At 34.9% G+C, this 24,668-nt stretch overlaps 1 protein-coding gene across 1 annotated transcript; it reads left to right on the plus strand.

Moving 5' to 3' along the window:
- The first annotated feature begins 102 nt into the window (after positions 1–102).
- gtpbp1l (GTP binding protein 1, like) lies at positions 103–18,981 on the plus strand. Its single transcript, XM_048163819.1, has 11 exons — positions 103–528; positions 1,542–1,653; positions 1,726–1,906; positions 1,987–2,335; positions 2,416–2,539; positions 4,969–5,083; positions 5,957–6,101; positions 6,725–7,043; positions 8,496–8,674; positions 9,272–9,397; positions 15,939–18,981. The coding sequence occupies exons 1-11, from the start codon at positions 340–342 to the stop codon at positions 16,050–16,052; spliced, it is 1,953 nt and encodes a 650-aa protein (XP_048019776.1). The 5' UTR covers positions 103–339; the 3' UTR covers positions 16,053–18,981.
- Positions 18,982–24,668: the final 5,687 nt, after the last annotated feature.

Here is a 24,668-nt window from a genome sequence, read left to right on the forward strand (position 1 = left end):
TAGGCGTCGCTTTCATATTAAAAGTGCATAAATTACACTTAAAACGGGTAGTCTACGTTAAAGTCGATTACATTTTTTTTACAGTATGCCACGTGAAAACGTGCATTAAAATAAATCTAATTTCTGTTTAACATAAAAGTTAATAAAAGAAACTTTAAAATTTAGAAAGGCTACTTATTCACCGAGTAGGCGTGTCTCCCTAGAGGCCCCATATTCCTCATATTAAAAGTGCATGTAGTCTACGTTAGAGTGACAAAGTTGTAAGGTTAAACGCAATTTACCCTAATTTCAGAACCAACGAAAAAGAAAAAAAAACTTCTCTGGATCAATCCCTATTCCATGCCCAGGTTGGAGGAGTACATGGCGGCGACGGAGTCCAGTTTAAGCCCCGCTGTGGAGTCGGTGGTGCCGGCATGTATGTTCGCACCTGACCCGGGTTGCGCGGAGGATTCGCCCGGCGCTGAGCGCAGCGACGCCGGCGACAACCAGAACGGGGAAGCCGAGGATCATTTAGACCTCACTAGCAAGGTGGCTTTCAGGCCTGACAGCTGATATGAACGCTTCTCTGTGTGCATGAATCAATACCTTAGTTTATTTGATCAATGCGTGGTGTTTAAACACAATTAACAACTTTGAATTCAATGCAAACGCTGCTGCATGAGTGACACGTTGGCTGTGCATGTGAACGCCAGCTGGCACTACATCAACAGTGCCGAGACCCCAGACTTATGTGCATGTGTGCGATCTAACCTAAACTTGATTAATATTGTGGTAGGGTGAATTTGAAGGTAGTTGCATTTTTAATTCATGTAAAACTGCAATAAAAACGCAATATGAAAAGGTTTAGCTACAAATAAGGATTTATAGGTGCCCTCAAAATGTATTTGGACACTTACAGTAAGTCACGCTTGTGTACAAATATCATTAAATAAGATTTAAATTGTACAAAATATCAAACCAAGTTTATTGTATATACTGTTTAAAATATTTTTAATGGCAAAAATGGCTCAGAAAAGTGACTTTGTTGTAACATGCTGTCTAAAGCAATGCAATTTGATTTATTAAACTTATTTGTTTTAATTTAATAATTGACAAACTTATTTTTGATTGAGAAGTGTGCTTGTGCTATCATTATTTAGAATATAAATTCTTCTTTATGGAAGCTTTCTGACAAAAAAAAAGTAATTGTGACATTTTATCTCACAATTGTAAGTTTATTTCTTGCAATTCTGCTTTTTTTTTCAGAATTGTGAGATATAATGTCATAATTGCAAGTTATAAAGTCAGAATCGTGGTATACTGTATAAACTCGCAATTCTGAGGAAAAGTCAACTGACATTACTGACTTTTTATGACTCTCAATTCTGAGAAACAAAAGTCTGAATTGTGAGATAAAAAGTCACAATTACTTTTTTTAATGTTTTTATTTCATGGCAGAAACAAGCTTCCATACTTCTTTATAATCATTTGCTATTTTAAATAAATGCATTATTAGCTAGTTACTGTAATAATGCAATGATATTTTTGTTATTTGTTGTCAGTTTGCATTGGTCAGCCCTACAGGAGAGCAGTATGACTGTTTACAAAAGCAGCTGCGAGAACGAATGGAGGAAGGATGCGGAGAAACTATCTATGTGGTTGGCATGGGGACAGGTGAGGTTATTTTCGTAGATGTAAATGGCTTATTTAGAGTGCTGATAAATTCATGGTGTCTCTGTCTCTCAGACGGTGGTGATTATGGTCTGGATGAGCGTGATATGGAAGCATCTGTCGCTACGGTGCAGTCTCTTTGCGAGCAGGTTGACGGTGACCTGATTCTGCTGAGAGAGAGGATGGAGACGGCGGGACACGTCCGCGATTATCTCATTAGGCGCCGCGTTGGAGAGGCAGACTTTCTGGAAGTCAGGTTAGATGAGGTTTGCAAAGAACGTGTGTTAAAAAAAGTTTTTTTTTCCTTAAAATCATGTTTACACATTCTTGCCTCAGAGTGGCGGTCGTAGGTAATGTAGACGCTGGTAAAAGCACACTCCTGGGCGTCCTAACCCACGGCGAGCTCGACAATGGTCGCGGATTTGCCCGTCAGAAGCTCTTTCGCCACAAACACGAGATGGAGAGCGGCCGGACCAGCAGTGTCGGCAATGACATCCTGGGTTTCGACCAGGAAGGGCAGGTGGTCAACAAACCAGACAGTCACGGGGGCAGCCTGGACTGGACCAAGATCTGCGAGAGGTCGTCAAAGGTCATCACATTCATCGACCTGGCGGGGCACGAGAAGTACCTGAAGACCACCGTTTTCGGCATGACAGGCCACATGCCGGACTTCTGCATGCTAATGGTGAGGGGTTGGTGTGCCTCAGGTGTACGTACTCGGTGGGTTAAAGTTTTACGAACTGTGTCTTTTTCTTTGTCATGAAGGTGGGAAGTAATGCGGGAATCATTGGCATGACTAAAGAGCACCTCGGTCTCGCTCTGGCCCTCAACGTTCCTGTTTTTGTAGTCGTAACTAAGATAGACATGTGTCCCGCTAACATCTTACAAGGTAACGCAAATCTTATATTTTATCAACAGCATTTGTGGCATAATGTTGATTAGTGTAGACAATAATTTCATCTGTTATTGCACCATCCAATGACAATATCACCAAGATACCAAGCCATGGGTGAGTAGAATAAATAAAGAATTAATATTTGACTTAATTGACTTTTGTTTTCTTATAAACTAGAATTACTTTTTAAATTTAATTTAAAGCTGCAACTTCAAACTTTTGGGTTAAAAATGATCCAAAATAATTTTTTGAGCAAGTACATGCAGCCAGTGTTCAAAACTACCTCCTTACCGATTCACAACGGTTAGCTTGTAATAATGTTTTCTAATTCAGGTAATATTGGTAGGTTTCCGCGGGAAATTCAAGCATGCCGCTGTTCATCTTTGCGCCATTACGTCACATCTGTTTACATAAAGGAGTCCCAGCTAGTAGGCTACATGGCATGTGAGGATGCTGCAGGTGACGGATCATTTAATCACCATCACCTGCTTTCAAATGGAGCGGCATTTAATAGACAGAGCCATAGATCACTGAAAAGCCACGCAATATCGTGTTCATATCACGGATGAATCGCCGTCGATAATGAACGTGATATTGCGTGGCTTTTCAGTGATCTACGGTTCTGTCTATTAAATGCCGCTCCATTTGAAAGCAGGTGATGGCGATTTAGCGGTAATCAGGGAACCGGCTTTACTGACGAAATGCGCGTGACAATCACATGCGATATATCGTGCAGCCCTAATTTATAGTCTTTTCTCACAGCAGCTGGAATAATGAAACTTGTTTTGATGGCGGATTGTATGGTATGACAAATTAATGTTAGAGGTTAGACTGTACAGAAATTGAAATCTACAGGTAACGCTAATACACACTAAATAAATACACATAGTCATGCAATGCTGATGTTGTTAACATTAACAATTTGAGAACAAAATATAACCATAATAATAATTTGCAGTTTGATGTGATATGAGCTAAGCGACCGTTAGATTTAATCACCATTGGCAGCGCAATTTATTGTAATGCTTTCAGAACAAAGGTGTCAGACAAGTTACTTACTTGTTCAGATGACATTTTCCGGTGAAAATTCTTATTTTGGAAGACTACAATCTGTGATTCCGAAGTACAGTATCCTCTGGTGCGGTGACTGACAGCCAAACATTCTCCTCAAAACATTAGATTTATCCGCAGTGAGGAGCCGTGCCGATACACAACCCACGTTAAGATGATAATTCCGCAAATAACTGCAATTGCGGGTTTCAAACAGAGATGGCGACAAAGAGGCAAAACTTACGGACTGCAGCTTTAAAGGATTAGTCCACTTTTAAATACACTTTTCCTGATAAATTGACTCACCCCCATGTCATCCAAAATGTTCATGTCTTTCTTTCGTCACTCGAAAAGAAATGAAGGTTTTTGAGGAAAACATTCCAGGATTTTTCTCCATATAGTGGATTTCAATGGCTACCAACAGATTGAAGGTCCAAATTGCAGTTTTAGTGCAGCTTCAAAGGGCTTTAAATGATACCAAACGAGGAATAAGGGTCTTATCTAGCGAAACGATTTTCGAAAAAAATACAACCGTTTATGTTTTATAAACAAAATATCGCCTTGAACGTACTTTCCGTTTCCGCATTCTTCAAAACGGTTACGCTGAATGTTCTACGCCTTCCCTATTCAACTTATGGAAAAAAACGACACTGGCGCTGTGTTCATTCCGTAAGTAGAATAGGGAAGGCGTAGAACATTCAGCGTAAGCGTTTTGAAGAATGCGGAAACGGAAAGTACGTTCAAGGCGATATTTTGTTTATAAAACAAATGGTTGTATTTTTTTCGAAAATCGTTTCGCTAGATAAGACCCTTATTACTCATCTGGTATCGTTTAAAGCCCTTTGAAGCTGCACTAAAACTGCAATTTGGACCTTCAACCTGTTGGTAGCCATTGAAATCCACTATATGGAGAAAAATCCTGGAATGTTTTCCTCAAAAACCTTCATTTCTTTTCGATGGACGAAAGAAAGGCATGAACATCTTGGATGACATGGGGGTGAGTAAATTTATCAGGATAAATGTATTTAAAAGTGGACTAATCCTTTTAATAATTACAATTTAAATTGAAATGTAGATTTGATTACATCTTTAAGCTTCTCTGTAAGTATAAATAATGAGATCTTTAGATTTGTAGTGCAGTGTGGAGTTTGCAAACAGCCCCTTTCTTGTATCCTTACACGTTCTGCAAAAGTTATCATGTTTATGTGGTTCTGAAATTGTAAGTTAAATTTAAAATTATTTCTTATTTCAGTCAAAATATTTGATGTAAGTTGTTGATGTAAAGTTGATGTAAAATATCAAACCAGCCATTTGACAGTTTTTTTTTTGTTGTTGTTGTTGTTGTTTTTTGTGTGTGTGTGTGTGTGTTGTAGAGACACTAAAGTTATTACAGAGGTTACTCAAATCTCCAGGATGCAGAAAAATTCCAGTTTTGGTGCAAAACAAGGATGATGTCATCGTTACGGCCTCAAACTTCAGCTCAGAGAGGTAATTTTACCAAATTTTCGTATGTTGGACAATAAAACAGGAAAGTCTTGTTTTTTTTTGTTTGTTTGTTTGTTTGTTTTTGACACTTTAGGCCACTAATCAATCAGAAAGAACAGCCTAAAAAAATCTTGGAACACCTTAGCAACTGCTTAGCAACACCTTGGCAACCACCACAACATCTTAGCATAAATACCAACCACATTTTCTTCGAAAACTGTACAAAATTGCACTTTTATTGCTTTTTGAAAATGTAAAATGACTATAATTAAATTGATTATGTGAAAAAAAAAAGCAAGAAAGCAAGATTCCGGAACTTAATTGATTTTTGTTTTCTTATAAACTAGAATTATATTTTAAATTTTATTTAAATCTGCAATTAATAACTTTTGGGTTAAAAATGATCTAAAATCAATTTTTGAGCAAGTACATAACCAGCCAGTGTTTAAAACTACCTCCTTACCTTAACCCGATTCACAACGGTTAGCTTGTAGTAATGTTTTCTAATTTGGTTAATATTGGTAAGGTTTCCGCGGGAAATTCAAGCATGCCGCTGTTCATCTTTGCGCCATTACGTCACATCTGTTTACATAAAGGAGTCCCAGCTAGTCTTTTCTCACAGCAGCTGGAATAATGAAACTTATTTTGATGGTGGATTGTATGGTATGACAAATTAACATTAGAGATTAGACTGTACAGAAAAATGACTATAATTAAATTGAATATGTGGAAAAAAATATCTGTTTTGGAAAGCAAGATTTCGGAAAAGTGAACGATTTGTACAAAAATGGTTATTTTTCACACAAAGAATCTCAGTAAGCATCAGCCTGAGAGTAATAAATGCATACTAAATCAAACCGTTATTTTTGTGGCTAGGATGTGTCCGATTTTCCAGATCTCGAATGTGACGGGTGAAAACATGGACTTGTTGAAAATGTTCCTGAACCTGCTGTCCCCCAGAACCTCATTTAAAGATGACGAGCCCCCGGAGTTTCAGATTGATGACACATATTCAGTTCCGGTATGCCATTTCCATGGGTTTCATGTGACGTCACTGTATTCTATCGCCGCCATATTTGTGTCCGGTCACAGCTGCGCGCTCTGTTTAAGTCTATGGTGACAGCAGCTACAACTACCAGAGGAAGGCCAACAAAACACTCTCAGAAGGTTCACAACAAATTTACAATATGTCTGGGATATGTGGTGCTGTTAGCCGTTTCAACAGTCGTCAGAACTGCAAATTTATTTGATCCCAAAGGAGTCAGATCGGCAGAATTATTGGCTTCATTCAGAAAGGACCATACCACTGGCAGCCAAACAGCAATGCACAACATTAATAACTGCTGGGACTGTCATTTACATAAGATTATAATTGTATACAATATTGTATTAAAATATTGTGAATTCTAGTTGCTGTGTTTCGGCTTGTTATTACAGGATGAACAAATTCACGACACGAGCTGACTACATTACTTAGTTCAAGTACATGTGTGCATGATTTTGTGCAAATATAAGTTGTAATTTTATGTCTATCTTGTATAAATATATATGAATTACCCTATATAGGATGTGTTCCTTTGAGTTACACTCTCAAACACTCTCTATGTCTCCCTCAGTCGTTTCAACTTCTTGTATGTTCCTCAGGGTGTCGGCACTGTAGTATCAGGGACTACTTTACGAGGATTAATACGGCTGAATGACACATTGCTCCTCGGTCCAGACCCTCTGGGCGTCTTCATCCCCATCACCGTCAAATCCATCCACCGCAAGCGCATGCCTGTTAAAGAAGTGCGTGGTGGGCAGACAGCCTCGTTCGCCCTGAAGAAGATCAAGCGCTCGTCTATCAGAAAGGGAATGGTGATGGTGTCGCCCCGCCTCAACCCACAGGCATGCTGGGAGTTTGAGGCTGAGATTCTCGTACTCCACCATCCAACGACGATATCGCCGAGATACCAAGCTATGGGTGAGTTGAAGAGACAAATATTAAAGGTGCAATAGGACATTTTCAGAGAGGCTAGCAATAGCGAGCTAGCTTTCAAATCTCAACATCCCACCCTCCCTGCAAATCGCTGTCCAAAGCCACGCCTCCTCTGAAACACATGAATGCACACACACAGCTGCTCTCAGCAAAGTGTCACAATAGATGGCGTTAAACTACCTTATGTCTCGAAGCACATATCATCATTATAATAATAATGAACGTAAGCAACTTCGAGAGCTTGTACCTGACTGCTGCAGATTAATTTCGGGGTTGATACTGTTGAAAAGGATACTCATAATTCCGAGTCTGACTGAACAGCTCCGGTTAGAACGTCACGGGTTGTAGGTAGGACAGGCAGGTAGGACATCGTATTATTTCATTCAGACCGAATCTAATGATTGGATGAACATTTTATGGTCCTACATCTTCCACAGATGATATATATATATTTATAAAAATACATTTAGACCATTTAACACAGTGATTGCTATCAGGATATGAGGAGACATTCAACCAGTAAAACAAAATGTTTCTGTAGAGAATCACCTATTGCACCTTTAATTATTTGAGTGCATTCTTGTTACTCATGATAATAAATACTTAACATTATTTTTATATAATCTATATTAAACATTTAATACAAATTAAAAAAATTAATAATAAAAATTAATCAAAATAATGAAAATGTAAATGTAAAATATTAGATTTTTTTTTGTTTGTTTCTTATATTAAATATTTTAATCATAAATAAAATTAAATAAAATTATAAATAAAAAAGATTCAAAATATTTGGATTTTAAAGCAGTAAATATTTATTTAAAATTGTATTAATTTAAAAATCCTAAGATCTCATTATTTATAATTTCGACACCAGAAAAAGGTAACTAATTAATTAGTCAATATAGATTATCTAAAAACTGAAAAGAAATATGAACCACCTTTTGTATGTTTTTATAAATATTTATTTATAATTTATATATAAACCATTAATAATATATAGAATATTTTGTCGTATATATGTCGTATATTTTATCAAATACAATACACAAATTTTAGCACTAAATTTTGTTTCATTTTGCTGTTTTTACTTTTTGTTTCATGTTCTACACTGTTTACCTTTATGAAATTAGGTATAAAAATGATAATTGTTTAATACTTTTGAAATATATCTGAATATACTATTTGAATTTGGGAAAACATATTTTACATTTTTATTTTGTGTCATAATCAACATTATAGTATAAATCTATACAGTTTTACCTTTATAAAATATTTTTACAATATCTTTTTAAATATATATTAGTATAAACCTACATTAATATATGAATATTTATATGAACTAGCCTTTGTTGCGTTGAAATTTTCTCAATCACAAATTCACCCTCATATTTGCAACAATTTAGCACTTTTTTCATGAGTTTTTCTCTGTCATAGTTCACTGTGGCAGTATCAGACAGACCGCCACCATAATCGGCATGAACAAAGACTGTTTACGGACGGGGGACAAAGCCACTGTACACTTCCGTTTCATCAAGACCCCCGAGTACCTTCACACGGACCAGAGACTCGTCTTCAGGGAGGGCAGGACAAAGGCCGTGGGCACCATCACTAAGGTCAGAGGTCATGAAAAGAGTTTAAAAGCAAAGTTAGAAAAAAAAAACGAAGAATTTCACATAAACGTGTCAAGGTCACATTACTATTGAAGCTTCTTTCTGCCTTCTAAAAAAATTAAAAAGGTAATAGCAACTTTTTAGCTCACAATTCTGACATTTTTCTCAGAATTGCGAGTTTATATCTCTCAGTTCAGACTTTTTAACTCTTAGTTGTATGTTTATATCTCACAATTCAGAGGAATAAAAAGTTAGAATTAAATATTAAATATTGTTGAATTATTTTAAATTATATTAACTACTGGAATACCATAAAAAATCTTAGTGGTCCAAATAATAGGTTTCATTTTCTTTGTGAAAATTTATAATTTCTTATTTCTTTTCTTTTTATTTAGATGTGATATATGACATGTTCTTGGCAGGTTCTTTGAGATTCATCCATCTGAATCTGTTTTACTGTATTGGCTGACATTATGAAATATGCATGATTGACATCTCTACAGTAAATAAAAAGATTCGTTACCTTCCAGCATGAGTCAAAAAAACTGGCAACGCATTTCCTTATGAAACTCCTGTCTGTTGTCTGTGCGTGTACGACAGCTGCTTCAAACCAAGCCTCTGGCCAAGATGCAGTCTACCAAGAAAACATTGTCACAGGTGGAAGGGTCTTCATCAGCCAGCGAGGAAACTACACAGATGGGAGAAAGCCCTCAAATAGGACAACTGGTGAGAGACACTTTGTTGCAATTTATTTGAAGTCAGCAATAAGTAAATAATAATAATATGTACAGTGGTGTGTATATATATATATATATATATATATATATATATATATATATATATATATATATATATATATATATATATATATATATATATAAGTATGGTAAATATACTGTATATACACTGTTTTCCAAATTATGCAAGTGACGTATCAGTGGGATTTCAGTACAATAAACATTCAGATTTTAGTTTTCACAAATCTTATGATAATTCGATATTCCCCATCCAGTTTTCACACAATATTAGTTGTTTTCATACCTTTTGCATAACATTTCTTCTTCAGAAAGATCTTTCTTCTTCCCCATATTGCATAAGAACTGTGACTTGCTTAAAGGGGTCATGAACTGTGTTATTTTAATGTTTTATAATGTTTCCTGGGATGCACTTATAATGTTAGTATGCATTTTACATCAAAAATTGTCATTATTTAGAAATAAAATGCATTTTTCCTACCCTGATATTAGCCCTCTGATTTGAACGCTCTGTTTTAAGGGGCGTGTCTGCTGTGAGACTAAACGTGATTGGCTGACATCTTTCCATTTGAAATAGCTACGTATTACTCTCTTGAAAACTTTTAGCACATTTTTACTATTACAGCTCTCAAGGTTAACTAATCGTGAAAAGTGTTGCATTACATTTAGATCTATGGCACTATATTTAGATCGTGGCATGAAAGGTTGCAGAGATGAACACTGTAGCTGATCACAGACATGTTGTTGAGCGCATGAAAGTAGTGATTTCGTCATTGCAACTCAATTTATGCACACTAACGAATGCTTTCATTGTAACTAACTATGCAAACGCATTGTAACTAATGCCAAGTTCACACTACAGGATTTTAAGCCCGATTTGCAAGTTAACAAGCTCGCCGACAGGTCGGGCTGTGATCGGGTGAAAATAAGCGGGTGATCGGCGCTCGCCAATCTTTATATGGGAACTACTCAACAACACATCAAAACACCTCACTGACGCCTGCTAAATATCTGGAGCTGTCAGCTGAGGTGGTGTCCAGTGGTGTCACGTGTCGCGATGAGCTACAGCCAATGAAATATACACTGATGTCTGTGGAAGCAATCCATTCAAATATAATTTGTCGAAGTTTATTCATGTCAGATACACATTGTGTAAGTAACTAACTATAAAGCTCACTCTATTCTTCTCCCAGTTCACCAGCCACATGTATTTCGGTACAAATGGATGAATTTACGTGCTGTAGCCTATAAATCCGACTGACAGGACTCTCTGAACTAAAGCACAAACAAACAAGGTGGCGCCCATCTCACGTTATAGATTAAGAGCAAGATCATGATGTAGGTTTTTAAATGATAAAACATTCCCTTGCATATTTGAGAATCGGAATATCAGATAGTTGATGACATGGTGAGAAAAGCGATACATCTGTCATACAGTGTGGCCGGCTGGCCGCGGTGTGTTATGTGACAATCATGACATGTCGTCATGGAAACAATAAAGGAAATGTTCTAATGGTGGCCATAACTCTGGGAGGTCAGCCAGAATATTTTAAACTTATGTGTGAAAGGGTTCATTTAATTTTAATTAAATTTAATTCAAAATTTAATCCAGTGCTTCCCACAGGTTTGAAATATACTTGCGGTGGTAGCCGGGCGAAAAATCCTCCTATTACCCACGGCACAAAAATGGTCTACTACATGTGACAAAGAAATATTGTGTGATTTTTAACAGTATTTTTTTTTTAAATTGAAATTAATTTTAATTACATAGCATATTACATTTAACTACATACTAATATTATGCATTATTATGCATTGTAAATTATGCAAAATTACAGCATTTAAATGGTTATCCTTTTCTATGTTCTCCTTGCTGTCATATAGTGTCTCTCTCAGTGAATGGCACAGATTTTACTAGTAAAATTTATAAAATGAATAATATATGTGTCAAATAATGTTCTTAGTCTTTTCTTCCTATGGGGGAGACTACAATAATTTACTATGAATTAAATGGAAATCAAATTAAATACAATTTAATGTGTAACCAAAATACCAATAATGCCCAAAAGAATAAGAAAAAAACTTAGCTTGTGACTTTTAATTATAAACAAGCCCATAAATACAAAGGTACTCTTATTTTGAAATGTCTGTACTATTGCAGGCTGATCCTTCAGATTCTTACAATCATCTAAAACATTTTATATAAAGGCCATAAAGTAGACTTTGTAATAATTCATCAACTTGAGTTCATTAGCAATCGCTTGGCATAAATCTGCGCTTTTCATTGATTGAGAATCACTTTGAAGCAGACTGAAGCGCTGTTGCGCGAGCTTGTAGAACACGCAACTGCGCTGCCTAGTGACCTTGCAAAATGCAGCGCCCGTGGGAATGTTAGCGGGAGTAAACAGTTCTGACGCACACGTAACGAGCAGGTATGAAACGACTAGTTAATCGATCGCGGATGGTATCATTATCTTGCGCGGATATAAAAGTATAAGAGGATAAAAATAATAAAAGCAAAAATGTGTCTCCAAATATACTTGGGCGGCCCTCCCAAGTAAAGTCTATGTGTGGGAAGCACTGTAATCTAATTTCTTTCCAATGTCCATTTTCAAATAAAGTCTTTGGGTGACAGAGTTGTCGTCAGATCATGTAGTGTGTAACCTCCTATTGTATATCATTTACGCAGTGAACACCACAGCGACTTCAAGACTCCACAGCAAGTCATGTAGTCTGAACAGCACGGCGTTCTGCCGAAGTTTAAAGTCCTGTAGTGTAAACTTGGCAAACGAGATTCGTTGAATAAAACTGGAGTTTTGTATGAGGGGCCGTATAGGCCATAATTATTGAAAAGCCACTAGTGAAATGAAAAACATTGATCAACCTCATTGAAATTCATTCATACGCATTACTGAAATGAGAAAGAACATCTGACTGCATGAATCATTACATATTAGATCAGGCATTAGAATTGACACAATTACTTATGTTGTCACATTACTGTCAAGTCCATATCGTAAAAGTCTGTTTGCAAAGCCTGCGCCGAAATACAGTTGATTTACCAAAGAATCCACAGTGAAATCACGAATTCAAATAAATAATGCTGAGAACTGAGACATTCACATTGTTGAAAATAAATCACCATATTCCTAGCATTAGGATCCTTTGATAGGTAATGTTATTTTTGTCTTGTATAGCTATTCTTTCCTCCTCATCTCACTAACATGACAGTGGCCAGGGCAAAGATTGCAATGATGAAGTAGGCGTTGATTTCTTCTGTTGAGTTGGCATTTCACCTATCTATCATAGATAGCCACATTCCAGGATCAGTCATTCACTGGGCCTGGTGTCAATAAAAGCTTTTATTGGACTAACAAGGACGTTTTCAGTTCTGAAACTTACAGGATATTCTTAAAGTATGATGACCTCTTATATATCAAAAGCTCAAGAAAAAGTTAATTTCTCAATTCATGACCCCTTTAATAATGTGGAATTTATACCAGTTATCTAAAAAGATATGAGAAATAAAACAAACACTCTCTTTGAAAAAAATTAAACAATTGTGCTGCTTAATATTTAAAAAAAAAAGTATAATTTTAATCATTTTAATTGTTTTCAACATTGAAAATACTAAGAAACATTATTAATGATTGAGCACCAATAATAATTGATAATAACTGAGCACCACATCATTGTATTAGAATGATTTCTGAAGGATCATGTGACACTGAAGACTGGAGTTCAGAAAATTCAGCTTTACCATCAAAGGAATTAATTAAATTTTAAAATATATTCAAATAGAAAATGTTATTTTAAATTGTAATAATATATTTTGCAATATTGCTGTTTTTACTGTATTTTTGATCAAATAAATTCAGCCTTGGTTAGCAGAAGAGACTTCTTTCAAAACATTAAAAAGTCTTATTATTCAAAACTTTTGAATGCCAGTGTAATATATAATATATGAATTATTATTATGTTTTTAATAAATACAGATTATTCCAGTTTATGCAAAACCTGATGATCATGTTAATGCTCATACTATGCTATGTATTGAATTTTTTTCCACTTCGCATCTCTATTCTTTTAATGTTCCCTTCGGACTGCATGTTATATTCATCAACATTCACAGACACATACAGCCCCTTGAAATTTCTCAACCCTTTTCATCCCCAATACACAAAAACCTTCCTTTTGCTCTTCTCCTCTGCCTTTGTGGCCAGCAGGGGATGAGGAGACACTTTATAAAAATGAAAACAAAAGAATAAGGTATAAAAAAAAAAAAAAAATGAAGGTAAAAGGGTTTTAAGCATTTTAAGGTCAAACTCTTTAAGCTTCTTAAAATTTTAATTTGCTGTAGTGTAATTCACAGACGTCTTAAGAGCAATACTTTCATGACTATAAAGGACATTAGAGTCTTAATCTAATGAATTAGGCTTTTTTATTTCCTGAACAGTATTTGAATCCAACAAATCACCTCTGAAAATCAATGAACCTTTAAGTCTAAATAAAAGTTACGTGCTTTTCAATTAGACTTAAAGGTTAATTGATATTCCCATTAATGGTCACTGCAGGTCAAAATTCTGAGTTTGCTTCTATTTAAATGGTGTTCAAATAATAAAGATGTCTTTAGTCACCATTATTGAGATCTTAAATTACAGGTTTATGAACTTGAAGTCTTTTATTGCCATTAATAAAATAATCTACCAAAACTATAAGAAGCTTTTGCTGATAAACATATATAATTGTTAAATTTAGGAAATAAATAAATAAATAAATAGGGATGCATGATATATCAGCTACCATATCAGTATTGGCCGATATATGTTCATTTTTAATGTTATCGTTATCAGCCCAATTATAAAAATTGGCCGATATATTAAAGCCAATAAATAATGGATTATTTCCTTCTGCTGAGACACTTCAGATGCACATTGTCCACCATTATGGTTTTGAATTGCTTGAAATATGATTGAACTCTCTTCAAAAAGGAAAATACAGTTAAGTACAAATAAGCTACACAATATTATAATGAGAACATTATAATTGTGTGCTTTTTGAAATGGCTTTTAATGGTGAGACTATTGTTTTTGTAATCAGGCTCTCAAAAATTATATAAAAATTTTGATTCAGATTTATCGGCTAATATATTGGTTATTTGCTTTCAAATATAAAGAATTATTGTTTGATAATATATAAACAAATAATATTAGAATAATAGAATTATTTGTTTCTTTCTTATTGAAATGACACGATTTAAACAAAATCTTTCGAGTTGTTATTATTCAGTATGGTTTCTGTTACTACAGTGCTATTTTGTTGGGGGAGAAGAAGGTCTTTTCAAACAACCTAGTATTTTTAAAGTGAGATTTGTATTGTCTTTTAAATAATTTTTATTGTCTAAAATAAACTCCAATGACAAACTAAAAAAAAAAAAAAAAAAAACTTTAATCTGTTTTTAAAGGTGCCCTAGATTATGTTTTTAAAAGATGTAATATAAGTCTAAGGTGTCCCCTGAATGTGTCTGTGAAGTTTCAGATCAAAATACCCCATAGATTTTTTTTAATTAATTTTTTTAACTGCCTATTTTGGGGCATCATTATAAACGCGCTGATTTTATGCTGCGGCCCCTTTAAATCTCGTGCTCTCCGCCCACAGAGCTCGCGCTTGCCTTAAACAGTGCCTTAACAAAGTTTACACAGCTAATATAACCCTCAAAATGGATCTTTACAAAGTGTTCGTCATGCATGCGTCGGATTATGTGAGTATTTTATACTGTTATATTGTTTACTTCTGATTTTGAATGAGTTTGATAGTGCTCCGTGGCTAACGGCTAATGCTACTCTGTTGGAGAGATTTATAAAGAATGAAGTTGTGTTTATGAATTATACAGACTGCAAATGTTTAAAAATGAAAATAGCGACGGCTCTCTTGTCTCCGTGAATACAGTAATAACCGATGGTAACTTTAACCACATTTAACAGTACATTAGCAACATGCTAACGAAACATTTAGAAAGACAGTTTACAAATATCACTAAAAATATCATGTTATCATGGATCATGTCAGTTATTATTGCTCCATCTGCCATTTTTCGCTATTGTTCTTGCTTGCTTACCTAGTCTGATGATTTGGTTGTGCACATCCAGACGTTAATACTGGCTGCCCTTGTCTAATGCCTTTTATAATGTTGGAAACATGGGCTGGCATATGCAAATATTGGGGGCGTACACCCCGACTGTTACGTAACAGTCTGTGTTATGTTGAGATTCGCCTGTTCTTCGGAGGTCTTTTAAACAAATGAGATTTATATAAAAAGGAGGAAACAATGGAGTTTGAGACTCACTGTATGTCATTTCCATGTACTGAACTCTTGTTATTTAACAATGCCAAGATAAATTAAATTTTTCATTCAAGGGCACCTTTAAACACAAAATTTGAAAAAACAAAAAACAACAACTATCAACCAGTGAGAAACTCTGAAATGATTTGGTTTTCATCGTCCCTTTCAGTCTAAGTCCACTGGAAGTGGTCGACGGCGTGGCGGCCATCGGCACAAAGGCAAATCAGCACTGAACAGCGTCACTGGAACGGCAACTACAGCTGCTGGAGTGGGCGGCAACTGAGTTTCCTTCATCTCTCCCACCCAACACCACTGGTCATCTGACTTTAACATTTTAAGTGAACACCAGAGGGCAGTAAAGCCTTTTTTTTCTTTCTTTTTTGTTTGCTCTCACTAAACCAGACTGATTTATTCCTCCTTAATTAGAAACGCTCATCTCCACTGACACAATCGTGCCAAAACCCTGACTGACAAGCAGCTGTTGTGTTCCTCGTCCACCCGCTCTTTTTTTTTTTTTCTCACCCTTATCAAACCCTTTTAACTTAATATTCTGTCAGCCATTGGAGTCTTAACATCCTGTAGTAAACACCTCAAAATCCCGGATTTTGTAGCCGGAATGTTTCCCCGAGGACCCAATTAAGGAGCCTACGACTGAAACCCTGTTTGTGTTCAGCGATTTTGCTATTTTTCATGTCATTTTCCTCCTTCGATTGAATTTGGCAAATGCTAACGGAGATGAAAGGGAGAAATCTGTTCTGCTTGTCAATCTCTCATGCCCCCTCATCCTCTTCTGATTTTAATGAGCGTTGTAGCTGCCGAGACGCACAAAATCTCGGCAGATAAAACCGGTCCCTCTTGGAGCGTCACAAATTAGGTGGCTTTCTGCTCTCCTGTGTTGCTTTTTCATTTCGTGACCCAGCATTACTTTCAAAAGGTCTCACCTTTTCAACAAAGAACGGGTAGCTAACTGAGATGACATGGCATTTAATTTGGATTCCTGTTTTCGCTTTCTCATTAAACCATATTTTCTGTCTATTTATATTTATTCTAGACTCTTTTTAAACAAATTTTCCTGTGCAAGCCACTTTTGATCCAACCAAAGCGAGAGTAGACCTGAATAAATACAAATAAAATGAACGAACGCTGACTAATTCACCCACATATGACAGTTTGGTCATTTGCTTACCTTACTCATGTTGTTCCAAACCAGCATTACTTTCTTTTTTGCTGGAAGTGTTTTTGTTTTCCATGCAATTACATTGAATGTTTTTATTTTATCAGTTGCTTTCCTGCAATTTGTGACGGTTCTTTTGCATCACAAAAGTATCATAAAAGTGGTCCATAATACTATATTATGAGCTATATTTCAATTCTTAAAGGGTTAGTTCACCCAATTGAAAATTCTGTCATTTATTACTCACCCTCGTGTCGTTCCACATCCGTAAGACCTTCGTTCTTCTTCGGAACACAAATGAAGATCTTTTTGATGAAGTCTGAGAGGTTTCTGTCTCTCCATAGAGATCCAACGCAACTACCACTCCAAGGTAAATTGTGTTTTTTTTGCTCAAACAAAGCACTCTTGTTGCTTCATAAAATTGAATTTAAGCAACTGTCGTCACATGGTGTACCTTGATGTCTTTTTCCTTCCTTTCTGGACCTTGGAGTGGTAGTTGCGTTGGATCTGGAGAGACAGAAACGTCTCAGACTTCTTCAAAAAGATCTTAATTTGTGTTCCGAAGATGAACGAAGGTGGGTGAATCTGAATAACACAACGGTGAGTCATAAATGGCAGAATTTTCATTTTTGGGTGAACTAACCCATTAAGTCATACCATAGCTTTGTCCGAGAAACAAACTGAAATTTAAGTCGTTATTTACTGATATCCTTATCCCGCTGTTAATTGTTGTCAGTGTGTAAATAATGATGCATCACAAAAGTACCATAAGTGGTCCATAATACTTGTGTGCTATATTTCAAGTCTTCTCAAGTTGTACGATAGCTTTATATGGAAAACGAAGTGAAATTTAAGTTATTTATTGATATTCTTCCCCTACTGTTAATCATTGTAAGCAAATCGAATGAATCATTCAGATGGTTTTATGACTCAAAGATCTGACTCAAAAGAATTTGTATACAGATTTGCCGACAACACATATCTCATGAACTTTACATAGAGACATAGAGTGGACGCCAATATATTTTACTACAGTTTTGGTCTGTTTCTTACACAAAGCTTACTTTCCATAGAAGTCATATGGACCACATTTACGGTGCTTTTGAAGCTTGAAAACTGTAGTTCTCAGTTTAATTGTGAAAAGAGCAACTGTTACACATAAGAAAGAAAGTCATAAAGATTTGGAAAGACTTTAGGGTGAGTAAACGACCAAATTTTCACTTTTGGGTGAACTATACCTTTAAATATGAACCTTAATTGGAGTTAATATGAAGTGGAGAATATGAAATCCAAGGTAAGATACAAATCCAGACCAAAAGAGTTCTACATCGAAAACTTCAAATCTTGTCTCTCAGGATAGTTTCATAATGTCCATTGCAATTTTTTGACAAAAGAAAAACACAATGCCCACACAATTGAACATAAATAACTTTCATTTACATAGTTTTCATGAGCCCAATGCTGCATTCACCGAAGGCATCGTTCAAGGCTTTTCTGGTTCTTGTTCTTGGGTTTGATCTGCTGTTCTTATTTTTTGAATCGATAAAGGTGAACCACAAGGCCTGTACTATCAGGGAGATCTTTAGACATTGATTTTAGTTTTATCCGAGGCAGCCAAGTAGATTTGAACTTTACAAGCCAAGTAGATTTTTTTACACATGATCTCTACAAGTTCAGTAAGAGTGCATGAAGACCACATGCAAGCCCTTAAGTTATGCAAAATAGATTTTCTTGAGGAACCTGGTGGATAATATTATTTTTTATTTTATTTTAATTTTTTTCATGCCCAGGGGTGGTACGTAGTATGATTTTCAGAAAAAATAGGCTGAAGTTTTAGAGCATTCAGTGCATTTTTTTTTTTTTTTTTTTAAGTTATTTTCTTTTTGATTCAATCCCCGTTTAGTGCATTGTTTCCTTTCTTGCATTAAAAATGTATGTACATTATGTACAAATGAAACAGCATGTAATTTGTGTTGTAAATCCTTTTAAATAAAATAAAAAGTTATACAAAAACTCCAATAAATGCAGTAATCAGTCACTTTCCAGTAATGTTTGGCAAATCAAATGTAAAGATTTTACTTTAATTGTCTTTAATGTGTATTGTTATGTCTCTAGTTTGTCTAATGTGAAACAATTCCTCTGTGAAACTATTGAACTGAATTATTTGTAAACATTTAGTTTATTCTCCCTCAGACACTCATTTCTAATTTGTTATTCGCTCTTCTCTCCAACATGTCGAACAAATACACTATAAAAGAATCAAATTACTTACTGTCCCCAGCCCCACTGCTGCGTAAAAAGATATGAAACGCTCTCAGCCAACAAAACTGAGGCATTTAGGTAATTTTGTCAAAACTCATTGAAGTAGTGGCATTAAAAAGCCAGCAGAACATCAAGCCACATGGTCAAACCGAGTCCTGTGGCGCCCCATTGCCTAATTTCTAGCCCTTTATGTCCCTTCTCCCCCGGAGGGGTCGAATGCTAGTCCTGTTGCTGAGATTCCAATAAATGTGTTATTCAAAAAGCCAATTTCAGTCTGCACCATGTGTCGCCTTGGCATGTTCAATTGTATTGAGGGTTTTGATGCACCAGTAAACGGCATTAAATTCTTCAAATATTTTTTTTTAATTCAATTTTAATTTTCCCCTCCAGCTTTTACATTTTTAAAAACGTGCATGTCAATGAAGTCTGTAAGGTCTCTATTTCTCATTTTTGGACCCTTTAAGGTCATTATAGTGTGCAATAGTGCCTGTCCGTTTTTTCAGCGGTGTTGATTCCAGAAGTATTTTTTTCCATAGGGATTTTTTATACAAAACAAAGAAAAAATTTGTTAAAGAGTTATAAACCATGAACCAAACCAACCAACTGTAAATCACAACATTACAAACTTTAATTTGGAGCAAAAGGGTATTTGAAAATTGGACAAAAAGACAAAGCTACAAGACTTTATACTTAATGAATTTAATGAGGGAAAGAAGAAATACAACCCTATGATGCATTGCGAATGACAAATTAAAAAAGACAAAAATAAAACTGTTGATTTAAGGATGTTGACTGTGTGTATATATATTAACGTTTTACAGTTAAATACCCAATATGAATGAAGACCCAGAGTCAGAGTTTAAAAAAATAAATGACTGAAGAATAGTTTGCAGTTTCAACAGCAGAAGTCAGCTTCAAGTCTCACAAGGAGTTCGTAGGCCACTAACTACGTCATTACTTGGGTTAAATGATTCTGATTGGCTAAGAAAAATAGACAAAATTAGTAATCTTCCACACATGGACAAATAGTCAGAAGCATATCTCTATCCATTACGATGCTGATGCTCGGACCCTGGATTTAAGCACAGGATTTCTTGTTAAGTCCAGAAGAAAAGGTGTCTGCAGGTCTCAAGCAGAGTGCCAGTTGTTCACCAGTACCCATAAAGGGCCTGCACAGAACACTTGGCGCACATACAAAGATACACATGATTCACAGCTTCTTCAAGGCTGAAGTTGGCCCAGGCTTTAACTATAACAGAAAAGTTTCTCAAAACACACTGATAAGTTGTACTTTTCTCTTAGTGAGGTACAGACAATATTCATCATTATTCTCTAGTGTTTAAAGATAAAAAGGAAAATACATTTTAAGAAGTCATTCAAATTTAATATTTAGAAAGATAAATGTTGATTAATAACTTACACTCAATTAATATATATTGAAGCAGCAGTGGATTCCAGAATATATACATATACACAGTCGAACCAAAATGTATTCAGACACCTTGAACATTTCATTCATTAATATAGTTTATTCACTATAGTTTAAAAAATGGTAATAAAATATGACAAGATCTCAGAGTTAAACTGAGCCAGAAAAAAATACTCTTAATTATGTCAGATAACACTTAAGCAAAATATGGTCAGGTCAAAGTGTCTGAATAATTTTTGGTTCCAAATATTGATCAATTTTACTGGTAGTCCACTGTATGAAGAATTTTTGGGTATAATATGTCACAGTTTACTTTATTTTGCTATCCTCACTTACATAAATGAACTATAGTGTCCTGCACCCACTATTAAAAATATATCAAAAATATAAAAAATGTCTGAATAATTTTTGGTTTGACTGTATATAGTCAAGTCAAGTATGTATATATATTTAAGGTGTGGATGGGCACAATTCTCTGGAGATTTTTTTGCAAATTCATGGATAATGTCGTTTTTCAACAGGAATTCCATTATGCATGATTATTTAAAACATAAAATGAAATGATGCAGATTGATGAAAGCATATACAATTGATTAACAAGCTCATCATTAAAAATCAATTCTCCCATGGAGAAAATTAATGGGACATTTACAGCATAAGCATTTGAGGTGACAGATTGGGAAGTGAAATTTATCATATGTGACCCTGGACCACAAATCCAGTCATAAGGGACAATTTTTTTTAAATTGTTGTATGGTTTGTTAGGATAGGCCAATATTTGGTCGAGATACAACTATTTGAAAAACTGGAATCTGAGGGTGCAATAAAAAAATCAAAATATTGAGAAAATCGCCTTTAAAGTAGTCCTTAGCAATGCATTTTACTTACAAAAATAAATTTGATATATTTATATTTACTGTAGGAAATGTACAAAACATCTTCATAGAACATGATCTTTACTTAATATCCTAATGATTTTTGGCATAAAAGAAAAATCGATAATTTTTACCCATACAATGTTATTGCTACAAATGTAGTGTGACTTATGACTGGTTTTGTGGTCCAGGGTCACATATTAGAATAACCAAGCAAGACAGATCACTCAGGGATTTTGTTTTTATTATTATTATTTTTTTTTTTTAACAAATTTGCTGATTTCAAAGCATTTTTAGTAGTTGAAGCCATGTAAAGATGATCTGGTTGAAGTATTTATAACCAGATGAATAAACAGGCCTGTAGTTGACATAGGGAAGCCTGACAGCGAGATGGCTATCAAAGTTTGCAAATTGGTAATACACTAGGCTTGACTGAACAAAGGGGGGAAAAAAAAGTCTTTCATCTTGGAAAGGCAGACTAAACAAAGTCAAAGAATGACATTGTTTTGAAAGAGGAAGCTTCAATCCTCTTTGCTTTGTCCAAACATGGCTTCTGTTTATTAGCCTGTGGTTATGCACTGCCAATACATAAAATAATGCACAGAGGATTAACCAATCATGCTTAAAATGAGGGGCAGAGCTCTAATTAATAAACGCTAAGTGGCCTTAGATGCTGAAATATAATCAATACTTCTGAGGACAACAAATTTGGAAAACTTTCTAGCTTCTGCACATGACCTTAAAAACAAAGGCTAATATTCTGGTATACAGAAAGAAGGGAACATCTCCTTTCTCTCTACCAGTGTCACAACTTGAAATTCATTGAGTGTACCAGATGCTAACGTGGACAGGCTGTGTAGCTCACCTTCATCTTCATAAGCCATGAATAAAACTACACAATGTAAGAGAAAATAACACCCTTGCAGAATATTGGTTTGTTCAAGTCCTCCTGGGAAGTTTGTATTTACAAGTTTGGAAGTGGTTATTACGATGTCAAATGCATTCAACTGACTTTGGTCAGAGCAAGATTGAGAAAACTTTTTACAAAAAAATACAGCAAGGTTTAACTCCTAAAAAGTGATGAATAAAGAATGCACATCAGGTGTGTTTTTGCTTTGTTTTAGTCAATTTATGGAGTTATGGTACAATATCATATTTTGTACATGCAACATTTTTAGCTAGTTTGATTGTAAATGAAAAAAATAACTGCCTAGACTTTAAATCAAGGGTGAGTATATAGAGCACAACAGTTGGGTTCAGGATGTAAAAATCCCATTCATTTTCTCCATGGGAGAATTGATTTTTAATGATGAGCTGGTTAATCAATTGTATATGCTTTCATCAATCTGCATCATTTCATCTTATGTTTTAAATAATCAAGCGTAATGGAATTCCTGTTGAAAAACGACATTATCCATGAATTTGCAAAGAAATCTCCAGAGAATTGTGCCCATCCACACCTTAAATATATATACATACTTGACTTGACTATATACAGTCAAACCAAAAATTATTCAGATATTTTTGATATATTTTTACTAGTGGGTGCAGGACACTATAGTTCATTTATGTAAGTGAGGATAGCAAAATAAAGTAAACTGTGACATATTTTACCCAAAAATTATTCAAACAGTGGACTACCAGTAAAAATTAAAAATTATTCAGACACTTTGACCTGATCATGTTTTGCTTAAGTGTTATCTGACATAATTAAGACAATTTTTTTCTGACACAGTTTAACTCTGAGATCTTATATTTTATTACCATTTATACAGTAGTCAACATTTGAAGTGGATCAAAAAAGTTAATCAAAGTTGTCCTAAGACAAGAACTAGTATTGCATTTTGGTTTTAGGACAACTTTGATGAAAGGTTTTGATCCACTTCAAATGTTGACTAGTGTGTGTGTGTGTGTATATATATATATATATATATATATATATATATTATAAATACACAGTCAAACCAAAATGTATTCAGACACCTTGAACATTTAATTCATTAATACATTATTATACATTTTTATATACATTTTGCGTGATTTATAATCAAGTTATTAATCAACATTTATCTTTCTAAATATTATTTGAATGACTTCTTCAACTTATCTTAAAATATTTATTTTCCTTTTCATCTTCAAACATTAGAGAATAATGATGAATATTGTCTGTACCTCACTAAGAGAAAAGTACAACTTATCAGTGTGTTTTGAGAAACGTTTTTGTTATAGTTAAAGCCTGGACCAACTTCAGCCTTGAAGAAGCTGTGAATCATGTGTGTCTTAGAGAATCAAAGAATAAACCAGTCAAACTTAGACAATACATCAATTTTCTACATAGAAACTAAATTATTTAAATAAAAATATAACAACATTTATTCATTTATTCTATTCATTGCATTTCGTCATTGCAATTACATCTTAAATATTTTTGCAACCAAAATGGATAGGTAAAATTACATTTATGTAAAATATAAAATCTCTCAAAATTTTACTTGAAATGAAAATCACAAATTCCCCAATGATTCAAGATACCCCTTGACACGACACAGACTACCTTATGTGGGACAACTGCATTTTTCCCCCCACTTGAGTCACTTTCTTCTCTTTCAGTTGATAACAGATATCCTAAAATATAATTAGACATATTAGTTTATCGCATTTCTCCTTGCATAGAGGACAACTTAAAGAAAAAAACTGCACAGCTCACTCCACTCTCCCTGGGGTGCCGCACATTTAAGTCTCTTACGTACATCCACAAGGCCTCTTATTATACCAGCAATCCACTGCAGTCACAGTCGTAAGCCATTTATAAATAAATGATCAGCTCTCTGGTGCTCATTGAGTCATTGTCTGTATCTCTGACTCACTCGCTGTCTATCTCCCTCGGTCTATCTTTCCATCTCGTCACAGTTTTCTGGAAGTGGGTTTTCAGGGAGAGCAAATTTTGCTGTTGTTCAGACTGAGAAGCATGCGAAAATAAAATGTAATCCCACCAACAGAAGATGCCTTGATAAGCTGCATTTCTCAGATGAATGTGAATGATTTGAAAGGGCAAAATTTAAAAATACTTCAGCAAGGGATTGGTGCTTCATTCAGTGAGACGTTAATCTCGAAGTAAATAGTGCCACTTTCATTCCCGGAGGGCAAAGTAGTTTGAAT

Source organism: Megalobrama amblycephala, linkage group LG2 (genome assembly GCF_018812025.1).
Source record: "Megalobrama amblycephala isolate DHTTF-2021 linkage group LG2, ASM1881202v1, whole genome shotgun sequence".
Classification (NCBI taxonomy): domain Eukaryota; kingdom Metazoa; phylum Chordata; class Actinopteri; order Cypriniformes; family Xenocyprididae; genus Megalobrama; species Megalobrama amblycephala.